At 36.2% G+C, this 23,266-nt stretch overlaps 1 protein-coding gene across 5 annotated transcripts in view; it reads right to left on the bottom strand.

Moving 5' to 3' along the window:
- Ccdc88a (coiled-coil domain containing 88A) overlaps window positions 1–23,266 on the bottom strand; it is a 154,609-nt gene that overhangs the window by 28,948 nt on the left and 102,395 nt on the right. For 4 of the 5 annotated variants that reach the window (XM_036201582.1, XM_036201580.1, XM_036201579.1 and 1 more), the window contains exons 14-19: window positions 22,197–22,334; window positions 19,732–20,802; window positions 18,425–18,552; window positions 10,944–11,085; window positions 3,648–3,812; window positions 610–771 (exon numbers count right to left, since the gene is read on the bottom strand). In XM_036201582.1, coding sequence (XP_036057475.1) covers window positions 610–771; window positions 3,648–3,812; window positions 10,944–11,085; window positions 18,425–18,552; window positions 19,732–20,802; window positions 22,197–22,334 — 1,806 coding nt within the window. The remainder of the gene's footprint in view (window positions 1–609; window positions 772–3,647; window positions 3,813–10,943; window positions 11,086–18,424; window positions 18,553–19,731; window positions 20,803–22,196; window positions 22,335–23,266) is intronic. The other variant, XM_036201581.1, reaches the window with a different exon arrangement.

Raw genomic sequence — 23,266 nt, forward strand, 5'->3', positions numbered from 1 at the left:
CATCACTGCAGATATATTCATATTCTAATAGAGTAATTTGGATTATAGCTTCCCAAAGAATTAAGGTTACTTGTTTGAACTATTTTTGGAAAGTCTCTGTAGCATCTAAATTAGCATTTACTTCACCACTTAGAACCAGTTTCCTTTCTCCCATCTGGAATGTTCTGTGTGAACTGGCAGTGGTATTGTTAAGCTGAAGATGGATCCTTTGGATTATATCAAATATATCCTTTAAATGAAATCTAAAGACAAAGTTCCCATGTTGTATATATACATTTCAAAAACTAAACTTCTAAGAATGTTTTAAGAATGACATGAAGAATACCGTGTTGCAATCATACTGTGAAATAAGGGGTCTGCACCCAATTGATTAGAATCAACTTGTTGAAAGGACAGAAAGAGTAAGTAAGATCATCTTCACTTATACTGTGGGTGAATTTAATAATTTATATAGACTTTCACGTTAAAAATGTTCACATTAAGAGTCTGGCATAGAAGCAAACAAAAACATTTCCATCTACCTTCAATTATTAAATTCACTAAGGAACACTGTTTATACATCTAGGTATCCTTACTATAATACTATGTAATTAAAATGTTGGGCACAACCTGAAGTTTGGCATTCTGTGTCTGAAGAGTGGTGTTCTGCTCCTGCAATGACGCGGTCTGCCTCTGAAGTGCAAGAATCTGGGCCTGCAAGTTGCTGTTCTGCGTCTCGAGCTGCTTCAGCTGAGTCTTCAGCGCCTGCTTTTCTGCCTGCAAGGTGGCATTCTTCACACAAGAGAAAGACACCACACTCGTTAAAAATAAACACATGGCAGTTTTCTTTATGATGTCCTAAAATAAAATATTTTCTTCTAGTGCTGAGGGTGTAGGTTAGTGGTAGAATACATGTCTAGACTGTATCCAATTAAAAAGGTTTACCTTTTCCATGCATACATGGGTAAGTGGTGATCCTGGGTTTGAAGGAAAAAATATGTACTTTCAAAACAAATATACTTGGAAGAGAAGCAGATTTACACAAATAATTTGAGTCATCTATTAGAAAAATGCAGTTCATAATGACCTGCCAGGCATTATGTTTTGTTTTCCTTTTTTAAAGACATAAAACTCTCACTAAAACTATATTTCAACTGTAAGGACTTCTGAAGTATATCCAAAACATTATATCATTTTCAATTTTTCCAGCATATATAGCCATATTTCCTTCTTATGGTTAAACAAATGAATTACTATATTAGTCATGGACATTAAAATGGTAGGCATGGATATTACACATTTAAGATTAATTACTTATAAATTACATTTCATGAAATCTAAATTTGTACTAAAAAAGCACAACCAAAGAATCTACCATATAACAGAAATAAAACTTTAATATTCAGAAAAACCCTAATTAGGATAACTACTATGTAGTACTGACTATACAGAAAAATAATACAATGAATCACAATAGTTCTGTTGTATCTTCAATAGAAGACAAAGAAAACTTCACTTTTATAAATATAAAGAACATATTACTATGTAAAACGGAGGTTGTGATTTGACCCCATAAAATCAAGACTGAGGAAGCAAGGTGTAGATGTGGCTGTAATAACAGCCTGAAACATCAGAAACTGGGAGACAGGTGAGCAAGACTGTGAGTCTGAGCTACATATGGAGAACCTGTCTCAAACAACAACCGAAACAGCAACAATTACTAGGCACACAGAAGCTGAGGCAGATAATTATACTGTTCTCTTTTTAAATCATCTGTTAAGAGGATGAAAAAAAAAAATGTAATACTGTCTTGTTCAAACACACACACACACACACACACACACACACACACACACACACGTTGTTTTATTTTATTTTTGTTTTTCGAGATAGGGTTTCTCTGTTTCTCTGTAGCTCTGGAGCCTGTCCTGGAACTCACTCTGTAGTGAGTTCAGGCTGGCCTTGAACTCACAGAGACCCTTCTGTCTCTGCCTTCCTAGTGCTGGGATTAAAGGTATGCACCACCACTGCCTGGCCATACAGGGTATCATATAGTCTAGGCTGGTCTTGAACTCACCATGTAGCCAAGCCAGTCAGTCATATATGATGTGATGGTTAAAAATTAATGTCTACCTGACAGGATCTAGACTATCTAGAAACAAACCTGGGTATGTCTGTGAGGGAACTTGGTTAACCGACATGTGTGGCACTATCACAGGGACTGGAGTACAGGACTGAACAGAGATGAGAAGGTGAGCGGAGCAACATCTCCATGTTTCCTGACTGCAGATGCAATGTGAGTGGTGCCTCAGGCTCCTGTTGCCATGATTTCTCTGCCATGATGGACTCCATCCTCGGACTGTGAACCTATCTTTCCTTCTTTAAGTTGCTTCTGACAGGTATCTTTGTAACTAATAGAGAATATTGTTACAAAGTAGGGCAGTTGTTGTGATAACCTGGCCATATGGTACTCAGGCCTTTGGAATTGAGGGACAATAGGGAAGAGCTTGGAACTTTGGGTTAGAAAAGCACTAGAATAATCTAAGCAAGGACCAATCTGGTGGGGCTTTGAGAACAGAAGAGGAACACAGAAGTGTGAAAACTCTATGGAGAACTTAGAGGCCATTCACATTATATTGTGGCAAACAATCTGGTTATATTCCTCCCATGTACTAAGACACTGAATTCAAAAGCCATGGGCAAATTGCTTTGGTGGAGGAAATCTCAAAACAGGATAGCATTCACACCATGTCATGGTTACTGTAAGTCCCTCCCCCAAGGTCCTCTAACTGCTGGATTCCACCCATAGAATACTCTAACTGCTGGACTCTGCCCCCACCCCACAGAGTAAAAAGCCCACTCTCTTGGACATGAAATCCCACCCATCTCCACTGTGGAAAGCTCCACACTGAAAAGTTCCATCCCCTTCCCAAGAAACTCTATATAAACCCTGTATTCTGTTCAGTTTGCTACTGTTTCTTGCCAAGCAAAGGCAGCCACCCTCCTGCTTTTTCCCCCCCGACCAATAAATCTCGTATGACTATGGTATTTGTTGGCTCCTGGCTGCCAGGATACCTTTCCATCCCAGCTGTAATGACTACAGTTCCTGCTCGCTATTTTTATTCTGCCCACAGCCAGAAGGACAAATAAGGCTGACAACAAGGAGAGGGTATAAAGTACTATTCAGATTCTGAGATAGCAGCTGTAATTATTAAAGAGATTAGAACCACTAAAGAGAAGTCTTGTGCTCTTCACTGAGACATCAAAGGTGGCCTGAGTACAAGACTCCATTTTATGAAAATCAGTATTGATTTCAAAGGAGACAGCTTAAACCGAGTGTACTACTGAAGGAGTTCCCTGGGAGAAAACAACCGAGGAAGAAAGTCTTTTCCCAAGTCAGCCTGAAAGGCACACAGAGGCTGAGGATGACCCTAGGGGCCACGCCGTAGACTGCCAGAAGAACTAGACAGCACTGTCTACACGACAGAGTGTTGGTTAAGCTTGTGGCTGACTCACAAGAGGGTGAGGAGCAAAGGATACTGAATTTAGATCTTTTTTATATGATGAACTAGACAAGAAAGTACAAAATAAATTAATAAAAGATAAATATATCCAACAACTCATTTCTGAAGAATTTTGTTCCTACTAAAATCTTTTAAAATACTTACGTTTCTTTCTACTTCGATTAACCTGTCTTTAACTTTCAGGAGTTCTCTGGTCGTCTCTTGACTTTCTCGCTCCCATTTATTATCTTCCCCAGAAACAGGAGGGGAACTCTGCACCAACTTTTCCTCATCTTGTCTCTGTTTGAGAGCTTCATAATTTTTTTTCACCTAAAATTATTTAAAATATTTTAATGGGAAAAAAAATCACCAATATTTTTATATTTCTCAATTACTTTGGTTCTGTATTGGTCTGGTGAATATGACAGATACTTTATTTAAAAATGTGATAAATGTGTGATTACCATTACTGTGATCAAAGGCTTTTTGAAATGCAGATTTAGGGGCTGGAGAGGTGGTTTGGTGGTTAAAAGCATTTCTTGCTCTTCCAGAGAACCCAAGTTTGTGCGGTTCACAATCACCTCTAACTCCAGCTTCAGGACTCCCACCTCCACAACACACATAAACACACTTACACATACAAATAAATTGTAAAAGAAAACCCGGTGTGGTGTTACTTTATTTCTGTTCTAACAAATAAAGCTTGCCTGGAGGATCAGAGGACAAAGCCAGCCACTGTATTAAACACAGAGGTCAGGCAGTGGTAGCACACGCCTGTAATCCTAGCATCTGGGAGGCAGAGATTCATCTGGATCTCTGTGAGTTCAAGGCCACACTGGGAACAGAGCCAGGCGTGGTGACACACACCTTTAATCCCAGCACTTGTTAACCACAGAGGTCTGGAGGTCTCTATAGACAGGCAGGAAGTGATAGAGCTGGGTGGAGTGAGGAAATAAGATGGTAGGGCACAGAAAGGTATATAAGGCCTGAGTATACAGGAAGTAGTTCTGGAAGCTGAGGAATTGGTAAGGTGAGGTTGGCTGTGGCTTGTTCCATTTCTCCAATCTTTCAGCTTTCACCCCAATATCTGGCTCTGGGTTTTCTAATAATAAGACCGTCTAGCAATTTGTGTTACACCCCAGGTTGGCCTTGAACTCCTGATCTCACTTTCTATCACCTGTTAAGTACTAAGACTAGAGATGTCAGCCACCACACTGGGCCTCAAACTGACTTAAAGTAGGCTGCAATAACACCAGAAATGACTGAGTAATACACAAGTTTGAACTGCTACTAACATGAAAAACTTGATCATCTTCTACGATCAAAAATTGCCAAATTTAACACTTCTCTCTCTGTAATTAATATTTTTTTAAAGATGAAAAACAGATTCTGTGTATGAATGTTTTATCTCATGAAGGTGTGTACAGCATGTGCATACAGTGCCTGCTGAGAACAGAAGAGGGTAGAGGATCCCCTGGAACTGGAGTTATCAATAATTGTGAACTGCCATGTAGATGCTGGGAATTGAATCCAGGGTCTCTGGAAGAGCAGCCAGTGTTCTTAATTGCTAAGCCATCTCCCTAATCCCTAAATATGCTATTTTTAAATGAGTGTGTGTGTGTGTGTGTGTGTGTGTGTGTGTGTGTGTATTGTCCCCATGCATTTGAGTACAGGAGGCCAGAGGCTTCAGATCCACTGGACTTAAAGTTACAGGTGGCTGTGATCCACCTAATATGGGTGCTGGGAGCCAAACTCAGATCCTCTGAAAGAACAGTATATATACTCTGAACTGTTGAGCTATCTCTCTGGCCCATCTTTAATTCAAATTTACTATTATACTTATCTTGACTTACTAGTATATTTTAGGTATTTATAGTACACTGAAAAATTAGCATCATAGTTTATATTAAGGGCAGAAATGATTGAAACAGTTCATGTACAAAACCTAAGGAAGCCTTTATTAATTCAGCAGTAAACTAGCATTACTACTGGTGTGTTAGAAAATGGTAAGAAAAGAAAAAAAGCCAAGATGGAATGGAATGTTAAGTGTGGCCAGTGAGCTTGATACTCCAGTCTTCTTGCAGTTTTTCTAGGCTTACAAAGGCTGTGGTCAGATACAAGCAATATTAAGGAGAGCTTACATAAGAAGAACAGTGTTATGTCAGGTATATACTATTTTGTTTTTGTTTTGCAAGAAGAGTTCAACTGTGTTTGATAACAAGAGGGGAAAATAACAACCAAAAATAGGAGAGCTGGAAATAAAATTCAATGTTTCTGAGTTATACTCTGTTCATGTGTTCCTTTAGCTTACATATCATTAATCAAAATCCTTATATTCACAAAGGAAATGGATCAAGTTTGAATTAAAACAAAATGTTCTACAACAAAGCAATGCAGAGTCAATTTAAAATTAAAAGTCCGTTATGTTAAAAGTTTAAAGCAATTAATAATGCTATTATAAATTATACTATAATTTCAAATTTTCAGTGATTATCAAAGATAATGTAACCTTTTAGAATGAGGTATAATCTAAATATAGTTTCTAATGCGCTGATTATAAGATATGTCTAATTTTTAGAATAACATATATCCATGTAACTTATCAACATAAGAGTATTTCTATCACTTTAGAAGGATCACTACTTACAAGACAAAATTGTTTTGCTTTTTTTCACCAAATTTAGTGTTCCATGCTCTAAAACTTCATATAAATGTAATTACACAATATGTAATCTTTTTATGTATATTTTCTGAGCATATTCTTTTTTTTTTTTTTTAAAGATTTATTTATTTATTATGTACAGAAGAGGGCGCCAGATCTCATTACAGATGGCTGTGAGCCACAATGTGGTTGCTGGGAATTGAACTCAGGACCTCTGGAAGAGCAGTCAGTGCTCTTAACCTCTGAGCCATCTCTCCGGCCCCTGAGCATATTCTTAAGCTTTACTAATATATTAAATGAATCAATATTTTTCCCCTTTTCTACTGTTGTACTATCTCTTACTATATGGATATACCAAAATTTCTTTATTTGATTATCATATGAGGATCACTGAGTTATTTCCAGTTTTTAATAAAAATCTTTTGTGTATATGTGTATAGATGTTCGCTTGTATACACATATGTTCACAAGCCTTTGAAGACCAGGTGTATTCCTCAACTGCTCTCACTTTAAAAACATTAGACAAACAGCTGAAGAGACATCTTAGCAATTAAGAGTAGCTTGCTGCTCTTTCCCAGGACCTGAGAATTCATGTCCCATCATCCATATTGCGTTACTAACAACTAAATGCTTGTAAGTCCAGTTCCAGGGGTTTCAACACCCTCTTCTGGTCTCCACAGGCACCTGTACACTTAAAGCATCCCCTTATACACACACACACACACACACACACACACACACACACTTAAAAAATAATTTAAAAAACCGGATAACATGATCAAGTTGGTTTCATTCCAGTCTGGCACATACAAATCAAATCAATAAATCAAGCAATGCAGGACCTAAATGGTCTCTGGGACACAATTCATTGCATCACTTCAATAGATGCAGAAAAGGCTTCTGATAAAGTTTAACATCTCTTCATGATAAAAGCCCTTGAAGAAATTAGAATGCAAGCACATACCTCAACATAATAAATGCTATGTTCAACAAACCTACAGCCAACATTACACTAAGCAGGGAAAAACTGAAACCATTTCATCTAAAATCTGGACTGAAGCAAGAATGTCTATCTTCTCCACTGTTACTCATCTAGACTTGAAGTCCTAGCTATAGGCAAGACAAGAAATAAAAAAAAAAAGCAAACAGAAAAAGAAGTCAAACTATCCACATTGTTGGACAACATGATCCTATAAGGAAAAGACCTTAGGAATTCCATCAAAAACACTCAGATCTGATTGATTAAATACTTTTATTGAGGTAGCCACATACAAAATCATCATCCAGAATCAGTAGTTTTTCTATATACTAATGGTGAGCATGCTGAGAAAAGAATTAGGAAAGCATCCCCATCTACAAAAGCTTAAAAAAAAAGACAAAGTATCTAGGAGTAAATCTTAAGAGGCTAAAGACCTTTACAAAGAAATCTTTAAAAACACAGAAGAGATAAGGATTCTAGCAGATAGAAAGTCCTCCCATGTTCATGGATTAGCAAAATTAATATTTTAAAAATGGCTGTATTCCACCAACATTTTGTAATCAGCTGATTAACCTATCTTCTAATTTAATTTGGATTATGTTTGGTATTACATTGAATTAACAGATTCATTTGTGATCTCCTTGTTTATTTATTCTAGTCCTGGGGACCAAATCTAAGTTTTCCGCAATCTGGACAAGTACTGAACCATTGAGCTATCTGTAAACTTAAGATATGTCATATCAAAAATATAGAACACTTAATGATATGGTACCCTTCATTTACTAAGGGTACTCTTTATATTATTATCAATGCAGAGTTCTTTAAAGTACTTCATGGTATTTTACAGTATTATAAATGATATTTTTCTTTTTCATTGCTAATATATACAAATATGGTTAAGACTTTTATATAATGACTTTTAACCTAGGACACTTGATAAAACAAACTTTATATAATTTTCTTACATTCTTTAGAATTTCCTGCCAAAATAATCATGTCAGAAGTCAATAAATATATCTATGTCTCATCCTTTCAAATTTGTATTTCTGGGGCTAAAGAAATGGTTCAGTGGTTAAGAGAGCTTGCTGCTCTTCCAGAGCACCCATGTTTGACTTGGAGTCACATCAAGTGGTGCATATCCACCTAAAACTACAGCTTCAGGGTATCCAACACTCTCTTCTGACCTCCATAGGCATCTGTATATATACCCACACAAATACCAGCATTTTTTTTTCTTTTTAATAGAAATAGTGAGAGCAATATCTTTGCTTTTTTTCCCCCTGAAAGTAAATAGTCTTTTATCATTAAGAACGATGTTCAGTGTAGGTCACCTATAAACACCCTTGATTTATTTAATAAAGTTCTTTTTATATGTGAGATAGGTATTAAATCCTTTAACTATAATTGTGGACAGGTCATTCTCCATGTAGTTCTATCAATATTGCCATAGTTTGAAGCTGTTTTAGACATGAGAACATTTAATCTTACTATATTATGAAGCTAAAATGATCATTTAAAAATTTTTAGCTGAGATAAGTCATTGCTATAAAACTATTTAAATAGCTTTCTTTTGATTAGTGTTACAATGACATATTACTTTTCATCAAAATTTCTTGTCAGTGGCATTTCAGTAGGTTTTACTTTTCCTTTGAATATAATCATCTCTGCTTTAGAATGGGGATGTTTAGACCTTTTTACAGTAAATATAACTGATCTGATTTGCTTTAAAACTTCCCCTTTACTATTTATTTTCTATTTGTCTAATCTGTACTTTGTTCAGTTTCTTTCTGCCTTCCTTTGGATTTTTAAAAATTCCCTTTCATATTTCTATGTCATGGTTTACATTGTTTATGTCTAAATTTCAGAATCTATTTTTAAGTAATATGCCTCATCATGCACAGTATTGAAAGATTAGAAAAGTACAATTCCATATTCATGTATACAGGAGTAAATCAGTTTATAGCCATTATGCAAAATGGCTAAAGTTAAAGACAATGATGGAATTTGCTATCTCTAATGTTTAGACTTAAAACACAAAAACCAAGTCATGTACTAACCTACTTATTTTCTTGCTGAGTAGCTTCATGAAGTTATTATTTGTAGCCTACAAATATTGTTTAAGAGTATGAAATTCAGGACAAAAAGCTGATTAATAATCATTTATGCCAATGAAGCAGAACTCTGAATCAGTGTAGGTTCCACAATGGCAAAAATCTGTGACAAATACCAGTAAAGATGCTGTAGGTATATGGTGAACAAAAAGTCTTCCTTTTCTGCAGAAGAAACTCAGATGTGGTTAACTGTTTCTCTAGAATAGTGGTTCTCAATCTTTTAATACAGTCCTTAATGTTGTGGTGACCTCCAAACCATAAAATTATTTCATTGCTACTTCTTAACTATAATTTTGTTGCTATGAATCATAATGTAAACATATGATACACAGGATATCTGATGTGCAACTTCCAAAGGATTTGTGACTCACATGTTGAGAACAACTTCTAGAAGCATAATAAAACTAGAATATTCAAGTTTTAGGTAATAATACTTATAGCGGGGGCATGATTGGTAGACTATCTGGAAAGCAGGATAATACAAAGCAGGATAACTGGATTTCTCTACAGGCAGCAACTCTTATAATCGGTATGCACATTTTGGAGATTTTAAATTTATGCCTTTGGAGTTGTAAGACCTAATGACTATTATGAAGCATCAAGTCTCCAAACCAGGGCAGCTCTTTCCTATTCCAGTGTGAATTTTCTGTTCTGCATGAACCATAATCTGGTACAAAAATATGTCTCATGGACCAGCAAGACAGTTCAGTAGTTTAAGGTGTTTGCTGCCAAACCTGACAACCTAAGCTTGATCCCTAGGATGCTTATGGCAGAAGTTGTCTACAAGTTGTCCTATGACCTCCACAGGCAACAGGTATGTTGTGGTGTGCCCTCACTCCCATGTGTATTGAGTGTGTGTGTGTGTGTGTGTGTGTGTGTGTGTGTGTGTGTGTATGTGTCTGTACACAAACAAAAGTAAATAAAAAAATTTAAAGAATCAGTCTCACAAAATTATGTGGAGAGACACCTAACACTGCCTAGCCATCTACTTGTATTTCCTAGGGTGAATTTGAATAGACTAGTTCTGAATGTGGCCTACGGTAATCTCATCACTCCATCTGTTTGCCATGTAGAGCACTTCCACAATCCCTGTGCTTATCAGTTCAAGCTATCCTTGGCTACATGGTATGTTTAAGGCCAATCCGTGCTACAAGAAAGCCTGTCTAGAAAAAAATTAAAAGTAAAGACAAAGACAACTGCTGGAGCAATGAGGAGACTGAAAGGGAAGAGTAACACAGAATGAGACTCTTCTCTATCACCTACAAATAGGTGAGCCTTTATACTTCAGTTTACTCACAGCGAAAACAGTGTTTTACTTCACTCAATAATTCCAAATTTCACAAGAAAACATATCTAGATAGCATCTTATTTCCTATACCATACCTATGACTGTCCTCTATGTCTTCACAGTCATATCTTTACTGATTAAAATTTACCTGGAGGCTCAACAGGAAAAATGCACCAGAGAAAGGTATCAGTACCTCAAAAACTGAGTTTGTGAAACCAAATAAGCCTGCTTCTTGTTCATCCCACTTCTACAATTCTTCCTATGTCCTCACCTATAAGAGGGACTATTACATACTTGAAAATACATACTCCCAAATACATGAAACAGAATGAAATACTAACATAAATACACCCAAGTTTTTATTTTCTCTTTATTTTTCTGTTCAAGCACTTATAAAGCAATTTTAAAGAAAAAAACTTACTGTTTTTAGTTCTTGGCGCAACTGTTGATTGTAATTTGTAGACTCTTCCAACCGAGCTTCTAAAGCAGCAATTTTTTCTTCTTTTATTTCAAGGGACTTCTTAAGAGTGGATTCTAATTTTGACTCCAAAAGTTTGTACCTACTATCCAAGTACAAGAGTAATATAGTTTGTCACTAGATGGTAAAACATTTTTAGAGACAAGCTATGACTACACATTGATGTATTAAATGGTATCTATAAGCCTTCATGTTTGGTATAAACTATCCTCCTCTTAGTGGTAGTCACAGCACAAAATTTACTAAGTAAACAGCACTCTGAATTACTGTCAAGACCACCAAAAGAGCAATTAATGCTCAAAAAGGAAAACTGAACAACTAAATTCCCAAATATTTCTTCTGGTTTTATAAGACTAAAATAGAAAAAAAGAAGTTGATGTATCCATTATATCACATATATGTCTGTGATATTCGTACGAACCCATTTTTACATAATGGCCAACATGAGCAGTTAAGACTTAAAACTCAACATAAGCTGGGCATGGTGACACACACCTTTTATTCCAACTCTTGGAAGGTACAGGCATGCCTAGCCTACAAAGAGAGTTCCAGGCTAATTAGGACTACATAGTCAGACCAAACAAAACAAAGCAAAACAAAACACCTCAATACTGGCTGCCTTTAAACAGTTACAATAAAAAAGACAATGCCATAATCATGGCACATAACGGAAAGAGCCGGACAGATCTGAATACCAATATTCTAGTTACTTTACAATATTTTAGAATGCACAATCATTTATTAAGTAATTTTTAAAAATGCATGTGATGTGTGCATATATACACACATTTATGTGCCATGGGTGAGAGGGTACCCTTTTCTGTCGCTGTCTTAGTCTCCTGACAGGGCCTTTCACTGAACCTGGAGTTTTGTTTTTCCCCAACCCCACCCATGGTTGCAGGCAAACATGCTACACCCAGCTTTCTACATGGGTACAAAGGACACAAACTCAGGTCTTCACACTTGCATACCAATTCCAGAGTATACAGTAAAATAAAGGTTTCAGTTAATGCACATTTTAAGCCTAAAGAACCCAAAGAGAAAGCTGGGTGTGGTGGTGCGTGCTTGTGCATGTTTGTAATATCAGCATCTGAAAGGTGAAAGCAAGACCATAAGGAGCATAGTTCAAGATCATCATCAGCAACAGTTAAAAACCAGTCTGAACTACACGAGACCCTACCTGAATATCTGCAAATGAATCTAAAGACAAAACCATTGGACAAATGAGACACTGGAAAAGAGTAAACTGGCCTAACAGTATAGCACATTTCCAACAAGAGCATTTCATAAATCTTCCCAAAGGTTTGTTTCTACTGTTCTCTACAGACATATAAAGCAAATGGTATTTTTGTAGTCCCAATTCAATTAAAAATTAACGTTGGCTTTGGAGTTGGAGCATGGCTCTCTCCTTTTCTAAACCCAAACATGCTTGTTAAAGGAAAATTAAAAATCTCTGCCTCATGTCAGAAGAGCCACCTGGTATGGGACAAAGAAAAACAAAACGGAACTATTCTACTGTCACTAATCTCATAATCCTTTGATTTTGACTCTTTAAAATCTTTTTTTTTTTTTTTTAAATTTTTATTTTCCAGAGCTGAGGACCGAACCCAGGGCCTTGTGCTTGCTAGGCAAGCACTCTACCACTGAGCTAAATCCCCAACCCCAACTCTTTAAAATCTTAAGGTATAATTTATAATCTATATGTAAATTTTCTGTTGTGGTATGAATGGTCATAGAGCACTAACTAATGCTAGAAATAAGCTTCATCTAGCTTCCTATACATGATTTCAGGCTTGAATCTGAAGCAGGTAACTAGGAAGTAAGTTTGTATACCTGGATGTATTTAACAGATTGTGGTCCTTTAAACTTCTCAGTGATCTGCTGCACATGACATTAAGTTTTTTGCAGTGAACTGTGACCTTTGCTGACAGTGACCTTAGGGATCTCTAAGAAAATGATGGAGCTCCATAATGATGAATCCACATGGATTGTGGTAACACCATTAAGCGAACAAACACCACCCAAAGATCAGCTTTGGATTACAAACTGCTCAGGACAACTTCAAAGTGGTTAGCTAAGATACTCCAGCCTTGTAGACTACTACCAGTCAGGACTTCAGATAAGCCCTGTACTTTCCCATCATACCAAGACTAGACATCAGCTAGCTCTCCAAGGACTTGACCATTATCTCAATTTTCTCAGGGTCCCCTAAAGATGCTGTCACCCCCAGACAACAGGAAGTAATTTTAAGAACATGACACCCACATTCTCAAGAGGTGGAATGGGTGATTTTTGATTGTTCTGTGGATTATGGATTTTTATCGTCATTTAGGGGGGTTGCCTGCAAATTGTTACTGGTCATAGTCAGGAAGGAAACTAAGCAAAAGAGATTAAGATTCAAGGATCTCATTCTGAAAAGAAAAAAAAGGCGGGGGGGGGATATAGGGATGGTAGAATAAAAGGGTATATTATTGAATCTACTTTAAAACTAAAAAGCAACTATTAATCTCAAATATTTTACATTGGTGTGGATTTTTGAATATTGACACAAATTTAAGGTTGTTTTTGTTAGAACATACTGGATATATGTTTCTACTCTTGTTTAAGGTATTGTACCTACACAGCTCATTTAAAAATATAAAGCTCTAGTCCTTGAAAGCCATCATTACAAACTATTTAGGATAATAAAGAAATGCAGGTTAATAGTCATCTACAACAACTAAAATTGTAGTCATGTAGGTATGTTTTCAAGGTCAAGCAGATATATTTTAAACAAACAGATGGTCTTCAAACACTTCAGAGATCTATAGAATATGGCATTTAAGATGTTTTAATAACCTAAGGTTTTCATGACAGTGAAACACACCTGCTCCAGGCAGCACCAATTTACTTCAAAAAAGGATGATGGACATCAAAGAATCTCCACATGGAGTTTGCATTCACTGTGGCAAAGTTAGCCACTGGGCAAAGAAACTATCCTCACTGACTGGATGCTGTCCAAATTGGACCAGTAGGACACAAAAGAAGGCGACTGCTGAACTTTGCCAAGACAAGGTAGGACAGTCCTTCAAAATTCCTGCTTCACAGAAGTCTGTCAGATATTCTAGGCCTGTAGGCCAAAGATAGATGCCCCAACGTTGCAGAGGAACCTTGGGTAACTGTCTAGGCAGCCAGATGTCTCTGTCGTTTCTATAGTTTTGGAAGTTGTTTGCTCTGTACTTCCTGTTTACTCAGGTAATAGACCCTTCTTGGGTCTCTAATGGGGCTGAGGATGAGACATTTATAGTGACAGTTTTCATTATTACCAAATTCAGAAAAGAAACAAAAGATGTAAAGTGTATAAGATTGATGGACAGAAAAGCTTAAGTTATTTATCTAAGAAAATGTTTTAAGGCCTAAAAAGATTTTTCTAGGCTGGTAATACAAGCTGTGATAGAAAGCAAATTAGGTATAAAACTTTGGACTTACTAAGATAGGAAAGATAGTAAGAGTATTTTCTCCCAAATTTGCCAAATACAAAATGGACTGGACATTGTGAATGTAATTCTTACTTGATAATTGTTCTTATTTTATATAGATTTAGTTTGTTAAAGTTAAAACCTTTCCTTTTGATTTAGACAAAATTGGGGAAATGTGGGATATTTGTTCACACTGACACTCTGAGACTGACAATCAAGTTTACCATGAATCAGAGGTCAGAGTTAGGAACTAGCTTACCAAAATTAGCCATAGAGGTTTTAGAGGACCCAGGATACAGACAGAGACACAGGAAGTAGTAGGGAGGGGTTTAGAAAGATTCTCAGGTTTTTCTGGATCATGAAAGGAGAGAGAGAGGATGTCACTGGTGGTTTCTCTGCTGCTTCTCTGATTCAAGGTAAACTTTTATTAGTAGTCTCAGAGTGTTAGTGTAAACAAATATACCACAACACCATCCTGCCTGTTACTGTAATTAACACTTTGAGTTATTTTTATTTATGTGCAAAAGTGTGTATATGCCATATGTGCAGGTACCTGCAGAGGCCAAAACAGTCATTAGATCTTCTGGGACTGGAGTTGAAAGTGGTTGTAAGCCATACAACATGGGGGCTAAGTACTGAACTTGGGTCCTCTGTAAATGCAGCAAGTACTCTTAGCCACATAGCCATCTTTTCTGCACCTGTAATTAATTTTTATATTTTCTGCCTGAAGACTTTAAGTTTCATGAATACAAAGAACAAATCTCATTCATTTTGGCCTTGGATTGATTCTACAACTGGCTTTTAATATATTTACTAAGTCTGATTTTGGCTATGTTTAATTTTTGATACCTGAATTACTTTAGATAGTTCTGAAAGTGTTGTACAGTAAGGAGAGAAAAATAAAAATCTCAGGTAAGCAGAAAAAATTCCTGAAAATATAAATTATAAGAAACAACTATATGAAAAAAAGAAATAGGATAAAGAGACAAAAGTAATCAAAACTGCAGCAATGACTTACTTTGTTATGTATTTACATATTTGAAGCTACCAGTAATCTATATATGCTTTAATGGTAAGAAAGAAACCACCTTAGTAATAGTTGTCTCTTCAAAGTGGCAGTGACATTAATTAGAAAGACAAAAGTAACAAAGGAACATCACCTGAAACTGATAGGCATAAATTCCAAGATGGAGAAGATTAAAGACTATAAGTACTTGTACCTGTAAGCCTTTATTTTATTTGTAACATAAAAGTTTACTTTCTAGCTAAAGGAAGCTGATTTAGTGGCTTAAGACATAGCACTCTTTTATGTTCTTTCCAAAATTCAGTTATCAAATGCTTTCAATCACATTTCCTGAAAGTTTTAGTTGGACAATATACCGTTTTTAATCTCAAAAGTTTTCATTATATAAACAAAAATGTGGAATTAGGCCTGGTGGTGCATGGCTTTAATCTCAGCACTTGAGACGTAGAGGCAGGTGGATCTCTGTGAGTTCAAGGCCAGCCTGGTCTACAGAGTGATTTCCAGGACAACCAGAGATACACAGAGAAAACCTGTCTTGAAAAACCAATAATAACAATAATATTAATATTAATAATAGAATAAACAAACAGGATAATGAATGTTATCAAATCTTGTTTGCAGGTTTTAAATTGCTCTAAAATCAACTAATACTGGCTCCCTGTAGGAATTAAGGTTTGGGAAGTGGTGAGAAGCACTAAGAGAGGCTCATCTAAACTGGGGCTCATGAATTTTTAATGAAGGTGTCACTTAGGTCAAAACATGCTTTGCCAACAACACAAAATAGTGTTTTATAAACAGCAGGTAATCTGAATAAAGAAATTATTCAGATTTAGAATCTATATTAAGATAGTTAAGACAGATGTCAGAAAAGGTGTTAGAACCCTGGAACTAGAGTTAGGGATGGTTGTGAACCACCACATGGGTGCTGGGAATAGAACCCTTGTCCTCTGCCACCACACCCAGTCACAGCAATGTTCTTTGACCACTGCTGTCTCTAAGCTCCTGGCCGCCTGACTTATAACTGAGTAACAAAATGCCTAGTTATTTCTTTGTGTTACAGAGCTGACCATTTAAGTTATGAACCTATGGACTAGTCTCAAAACTACACCATTAAATGCCAAATAATAAGCATTAATTCCTCCTAACTTGTATATATTAATTTATATTAATGTATATCAAAGCTAGAATAGTAAATAATACAACAAAGTTGTATAAATATAATGGTACCAGTGAATCAAAATCTATTCTACATAAAAAAGCATCCTTTTTATTTTTATTTTCTTTCTGTGTGTATGATGTGTGATTAGGCCATGTTCACATGTATGCTAGTAGAAGCTAAAGTTGACATCTGGTGTCTTCCTGGATCACTCTTATGTACTGAGGCTCTGTCTCTTGATGAACCAGAAAATAGACAATTTCAGTTTGTCCATCTAGCAAGCTTGCCTCAGAGATTATAGGTGGCCACTATGTCCCACTTGGCTTTCATGTAAGTTCTGAAGATCCTAACTCTGGTCTCCATAATTGCAAAGTGAGGGCTTTATCCATTGAGCCATCTCCCCAGCCTCAAATAATAATAGTCTTATAGAAAAGGTTTAATTACATGTATTTGCGTATATGTATTGTGAGCATACATGCCACAGCATGTGTATGGAAGTCAGAAGAAAACTTGCCAGAGTTGTTTTTCTCCTTCTACCATGTGAGTCCTCAGAATTAAGCGTATAGGCTACCTACTGAGCCATCTTACTGGCCCACAAAACAGTATTCTTAAGAGTAGACATCTAGTCTAGCTCAAACACATGGCCCTTTGGATACTAAACAAAGGACTACTTGGTGGATCTCTGGGAGTTTGAGCCCAGCCTGTCTACAGAACAAGTTCCAGGACAGCTAGGGCTGCACAGAAAAACCCTGTCTCCAAAGACAAAACAAAATCAGATTAATCCTAATTAAAAAACTATGATTACATGGACAGAAATCTTTTTTGTTTTTTGTTTTTTATTTTTTTATTTTTTGTTGTTGTTGCTTTTGTTTTTCGAGACAGGGTTTCTTTGTGCAGCTTTGTGCCTTTCCTGGAACTCACTTTGTAGACCAGGCTGGCCTCGAACTCATGGAGATCAAGTGCTGGGATTAAAGGCGTGCGCCACCACTGCCTAGCCCACGTGGACAGAAATTTTAAAAGAAATCTGTATCAACCATTTTAATAGTTAAAGAGTAATTTTTATACTGTTTGTCCACTTCATTTTCATACATTGTGTCTCAATATATATTTTTCTTCCATATATTCCCCCTTCAGTCCATGTCTAGCAACAAAATAAAAGAACCGAGCCACTTAACCAAATGACAAATGAAATGTTTAGCTAACTGCTTATTTCCTGAGAGGAATGTTTTGTTGGTTGGTTCTTCACTATACTCTCAAAGGCAGTTTCTAAGCTTCTGCCACTTTAGGCATCTTGCTTTTATAGAAATTGTTTTCTTATAAATTACTGGGTTGGAGAGGCAGAGGCAGGTGGATTTCTGTGAGTTTGAGGCCAGCCTGGTCTACAGAGTGAGTTCCAGGAAAGGTGAAAAGCTACACAGAGGAACCTTGTCTCGAAAAACAAACAAACAAATAAACAAATAAACAAATAAATAAATAAGTAAGTAAGTAAGTAAGTAAGTAAGTAAGTAAGTAAAAATAGAAAAAATTACTGAGTTGTCTTTATGATTTCTTCTGTTCTTACAGAACTTTCTCCAAAACAAGGGAGGAACCAGAAACAAAAAGGTATTGTTTGGGCACAATTTCCCCAGATAAAAACTACAGCTAGGGTTGGGGATTTAGCTCAGTGGTAGAGCGATTGCCTAGCAAGCACAAGGCCCTGGGTTCGATCCTCAGCTCAAAAAAAAAAAACCAAAAAAACAAAAAAACAAAAACCTACAGCTATTTCCCAAGCACACATAGTACTCACCTGTCATCAGTACTTTGCTCGTCATGTAAGAGTCGCTCTTTATTTAAACCCATCTTCTCAAGCTCATGTGTTAACTTTTCGAGATCATTGTTCATTTGTTGCGTCTTCAATTTTTCACTTACTAAGTCCTTGTTTTAAAAAGAATGTACAACTCACTCAAATGTCAAGAAAAGAAAGTCAGTCAAGACTGTAATTACTACAACAGAAGACATAATTTCAACCAGATAACAAAGGTTACTGACACTGTCTTTTATTACCAAGAAGTAGGTAGCTAAGTAGTACACTACACCCAAGCTGAAATCATTTCTTAATAATCTCTTCTTGTCCAAAATACTGTTTGAAAAACATTTGTATTAGAAATAACCTCTTTCCTTGTGCTGCTGCTTCTTTATAATGCTATGCTATAAAATGGGAGGAAACTCTTTCCTGGTAAACATACAAGATAGGCTGGAAAACTGTAAATATTCAAACATTTAATGAAGCACAAAAACTTACATGCACATTTGTTCCTATGAACTTATGTGAGATCTAACACCCTTCCATTATGACAAATCTTTCTTGTAGTAGAAGAGGCCTTACACATGCATCTGAAGAATTAGGGACATGTTTTTTTTTTATTGGCCTGTTGCTCATGTTGGCAAGTTCCTTCTTAATGCCTCGTACTAGGAATGCAGACCACAGAATTGTAAGGTATCCATGTCCTCATGCCAATGTCCATCCCCATACTTGACATTGAGCACAGACCCTATTTTCTGACATGTTTCTGATGTAGCAAGTACTACAGGAGATATCACCCATCAAATCTTATTATTTTAGAATTCTCAGTACTTCAGTGTTGCAGTTTAAGTTGAACCTGACTTCTAGTCTCAGGCTTCTCAGAATTCACAGAGCTTTGGAGTTTGAAAGAGCTGAGAGTGAATGCAGAGATTCAACTCTTTTATTAACTCTGATTCTGAGCAAGTTCATATTTCTGAACTTGTTTGCCAATAGGAAAGATAAAGACAGTATTTAAATGGTTGGCTGTGAAAAATCATATCAATTTATTTGAGTATAGTCTACATGTGATTCCTTAGCCAAGTCCCTGGTAAAAACACTCAATCTAATTAATACTACCTTATTACTAACATTTTAAAATGTAATTTAAACTATTCATCTCAACAGAAAAGTTAGACATTGTTTCTAGTTCTAATCCCATAATATATAACATGAAGTAAAGAAAAAAATGATACAAATTAAAAATGGGATCAACAAAACATGGGCTACAAATATAAAAAATGTTTGCCATAAGTTTAGGAAAATATATTTACCTCACGTAATGTAACCAAAGTTTTAATATCAATAGTTGCTCTTTTCACAAGCTCCTTGTTTTCTTTTTCTAGTTCTTTCAGACGAACACAGGACTCTTTATATATATTGATTTCTTTAAATAACGTTTTGTTTTCTTTTTCCAAATTTCCAATTTTCACATTATTTTCTTCTAGTGTTGTATCTTTTATTTCTGCTTGTTGTCGGAGTCTCTTATTTTCCTTCTCCAATTGTTTCTTGTCCTTTTCGAGTTGAGAAGTCTCCTGTTCTAATGATTTATTTTCTTTTTCTAATTGTTCAAGTCTTTTGCTAGAAATTTTCAGTTCTTCCAGGTTTTTTTGTAATGTTTGATTTTCCATCTCTAAGTCTTGTAGCTCACTCTCTAACTGTTGGATTTTTTTATTGCTATTTTCTAGAGCTTTCTGTAGCCTGTGGTTTTCTGTGTCAAGCCCCTGGTAGCTCACTTCCAAGCGCTCTGTCTTCTTGAAGGAGGCTTTCATGAGCTCCAGGCCCTTCTTGAGCTGCTCCTTCTCACGCTCCAGCTCCTTGTTCTCCAGCTGGAGCTGCGCCATTTTCATGCTTGCACACTTCAAAGACTCCACACTCCTTCGCAGCTCTAAGTTTTCCTCATCAAGTTGGGAATTCTCCTTTTCTAGGGATTCTAACTGAAAAGTAAGGTTTTTAAAGCTATCCAAAGTTTTTTTAAATTTTCTATTTTCTCTTTCTAGCTCAGAATTTTCTTGTTCTAATGCCTCAATTTTTTCACAAGTAATCTTTAAATTAGTTACCTTCTTCTGTAACAATTCATTTTCTTTTCCAAGATGATGCAACTCACTTTCCAGTTCTTCTGCTCGCTCTCCTTTCTCTTTATAATGCTCCAATTCTTTTTTCATTTGTCTTTTTTCAAATTCAACCTTGCTTAGTTTTCCACTTGTTTCTTTGATAGATTCATGGAGAATTTTATTTTCTTTTTCAATGTCTTTCACCCTTGCCTCAGCACTAATCTGGGAGCGCTGTCGTAAGGAAGATACAGTTTGATTCAGATGTTCATTTTCCTGCTCCAATATTTTAATCTAATTAAAAAAATAAAATGTAAAATTACAATGAATAAACATAGTCTTTAAACTATCAAAAACTAATAGGGAAAGAACATGGATACTAGAGTGTATGGCTTACTATTTTAATCTGACAAATATTTACTGAAAGACCACTTTGTATATGTACTTGTCAGACCACTAAAGTTCATGTTTTTAGGGATTTTGCAATCTAAAGGATTATCTAACAGAAAAAATTACAATTAAGATGATCTTCAGATTGTTCAGAGTTAATCTATTTCAAATATCCTTAAAGACCTAAAGTTTTAATTTTCATTTAAATAATCTTTATGTTACCTACACAAGGTGGGTCATTGGTAAGTATGTGTACCTTATTTGTTTATGCGTATGTGTAATCATTTCTAAAAGGAAATTTTAATTGGGTAACATATAAACAACAAAATGACCTAGTAGGTCTAAAAACAAATCCATCCAATTTGCAGCATAACCTGTTCTGTTTCAAGATGTTTGCTGACACCTCATTCCTTCCTTGTTACTGGGGAGGGGGTAGTGTGCATTTTCTCCAACTTCTCTTTAAAATCTGCAGGGCTATTCTACAGATACTTGAAAAGCACAAGAACTGAAGAACACTTATAATCAATTCTTATTAAGCAAACTGGCAGTTTAAATTTTTCTAAGCTTCTCTTCAAACTTTCTAATCAGGTATAGAATATGTGAAACAACATAGCAATTCCTCCCTAACCAGACAGAATATATTTCAAGATCCCCCATGGACACTTGAAACTTCAAAGAGTTCTGAGTATGTATGCACTGTTTTGTTTCCGTATATACTGATGATAATTTATTAGGCACAGTAAGAGGTTAACAACAATTTTATCATAGGCTTCAGTGTATTTTTCCTTTCCTTACTACGTGGAAAGCTTTAAACTTCTCATCCTAAGGAAGCACTTATTTATTGGTTTCCCTGACATATATGAATTGCTAGTATTACTACTTTTGCAACTCAGGGCCATTATCAAGTAAAATGTGAGTGACCTGAATGAAAACATTGTTACACAAGGGTAATAAGCAGTAATAGGCAGGTATATACAGTAATAGTGGATATACAGGAGAAACTTGTTTGGGCAAAACCATTCATATGCACAGTCTGGAATGGGAAAAGATTTTACCACACTACTCAGAACAACACACAAGTGAAAATTACAGATTGCTGACTTCTGGAAACAGCTGGATACACTGGATGACTTAAAATTTTTGAACTACAACTGTGCAGGTTAGTGAAGTGGCAGAAGCAAGACTACACAGGGGGAGTTATAACAGTCAGTCTGAGATCTAAAACCCCAGCAGGCTTCCTTCTAGTACTGTATAAACAATTACTTTAAAACAACGGTGTAAATGAGAAATTCACGAACCTGCCTCTCTGAATTTTCTCTGAGTGTTTCAATTGTTTTTTCAAGCTGAGCTTTTTCCTTCATCAGATCCTTGCTTAAATTTTGACAATTCTGAAGACTTTGCTTTTCTTGAATAATTTCATTTTCAAGAATTTCAACCTAGACAAAATTAAATCACAAAACCAGCATATTAAATACTTAACAGACAAAATATTTCAAATCAAAAGACAACTAGTAAGATTAAAATCATTTTAATATCCAAATGGTAAAAGTTATGAATCTTTATATAGAATTTCAAGTAGCACTCCATATTAATTTTATTAGCTACATAAAATTTGCATACAGGACTCTGATCCTCTCTTTATGTTAGACAAATTTGTACTTTGAAATACAAAGGCAGTCCTAGCAGAAGAAGTGATTATGATGTACTAATGAGGACTGAACAGATCTCACTGGAAAACTCTTGATTATAGTGGATTTGTAGTATACAATTTTTATTAGCCTAGAAATTTCAGTAAGAAAGGAAGAAGAAATTGTCAAAGATCGGGAAGGTGAAAGGAGAGATGTGGAGTTTGACAAGATGGGACTTGGCAAAGATCAAAGGAGAAAAGGAGGAAGGAAGAACAATACCCAAGAGATAAACTGCAGCGGAAAAGCGCATTTTCAGCCAGGCATGGCGACATACGGACAGTGAGACCTTGCCTCACCTCCAGACAAGACGTTAACTACCATGTTGACTCACTTATGCAGTAGTGGGGATTAAACCCATCGTGCTGTGGCACTGAACACACTAGGAAGCACTTCAATTGCTGGCTACATTCTCGCCAGTCTGTGGTGTTGCAAGAAGGGACTGAAGGAGCTAAACAGCTGGACCCCTGCCTGAAAGGAAGCTGGGGCCCCTGCACCCTCCACTCTCTTCCTCCTTTGTTTCCCACACGCTCCGCGTCATCAAGTTCTTGCTTCATCACATGCCAACAAGCAATGGAGGAGCCAGAGAAATGGCTCAGTGATTAAGAGCACAGGCTGTTCTTCTAAAGGACCTGGCTTCAGTTCCCAGCACCCATGTGGAGGCTCACCACCAATGGTAACTC

The sequence above is a fragment of the Onychomys torridus genome, chromosome 10 (genome assembly GCF_903995425.1).
Source record: "Onychomys torridus chromosome 10, mOncTor1.1, whole genome shotgun sequence".
Classification (NCBI taxonomy): Eukaryota; Metazoa; Chordata; class Mammalia; order Rodentia; family Cricetidae; genus Onychomys; species Onychomys torridus.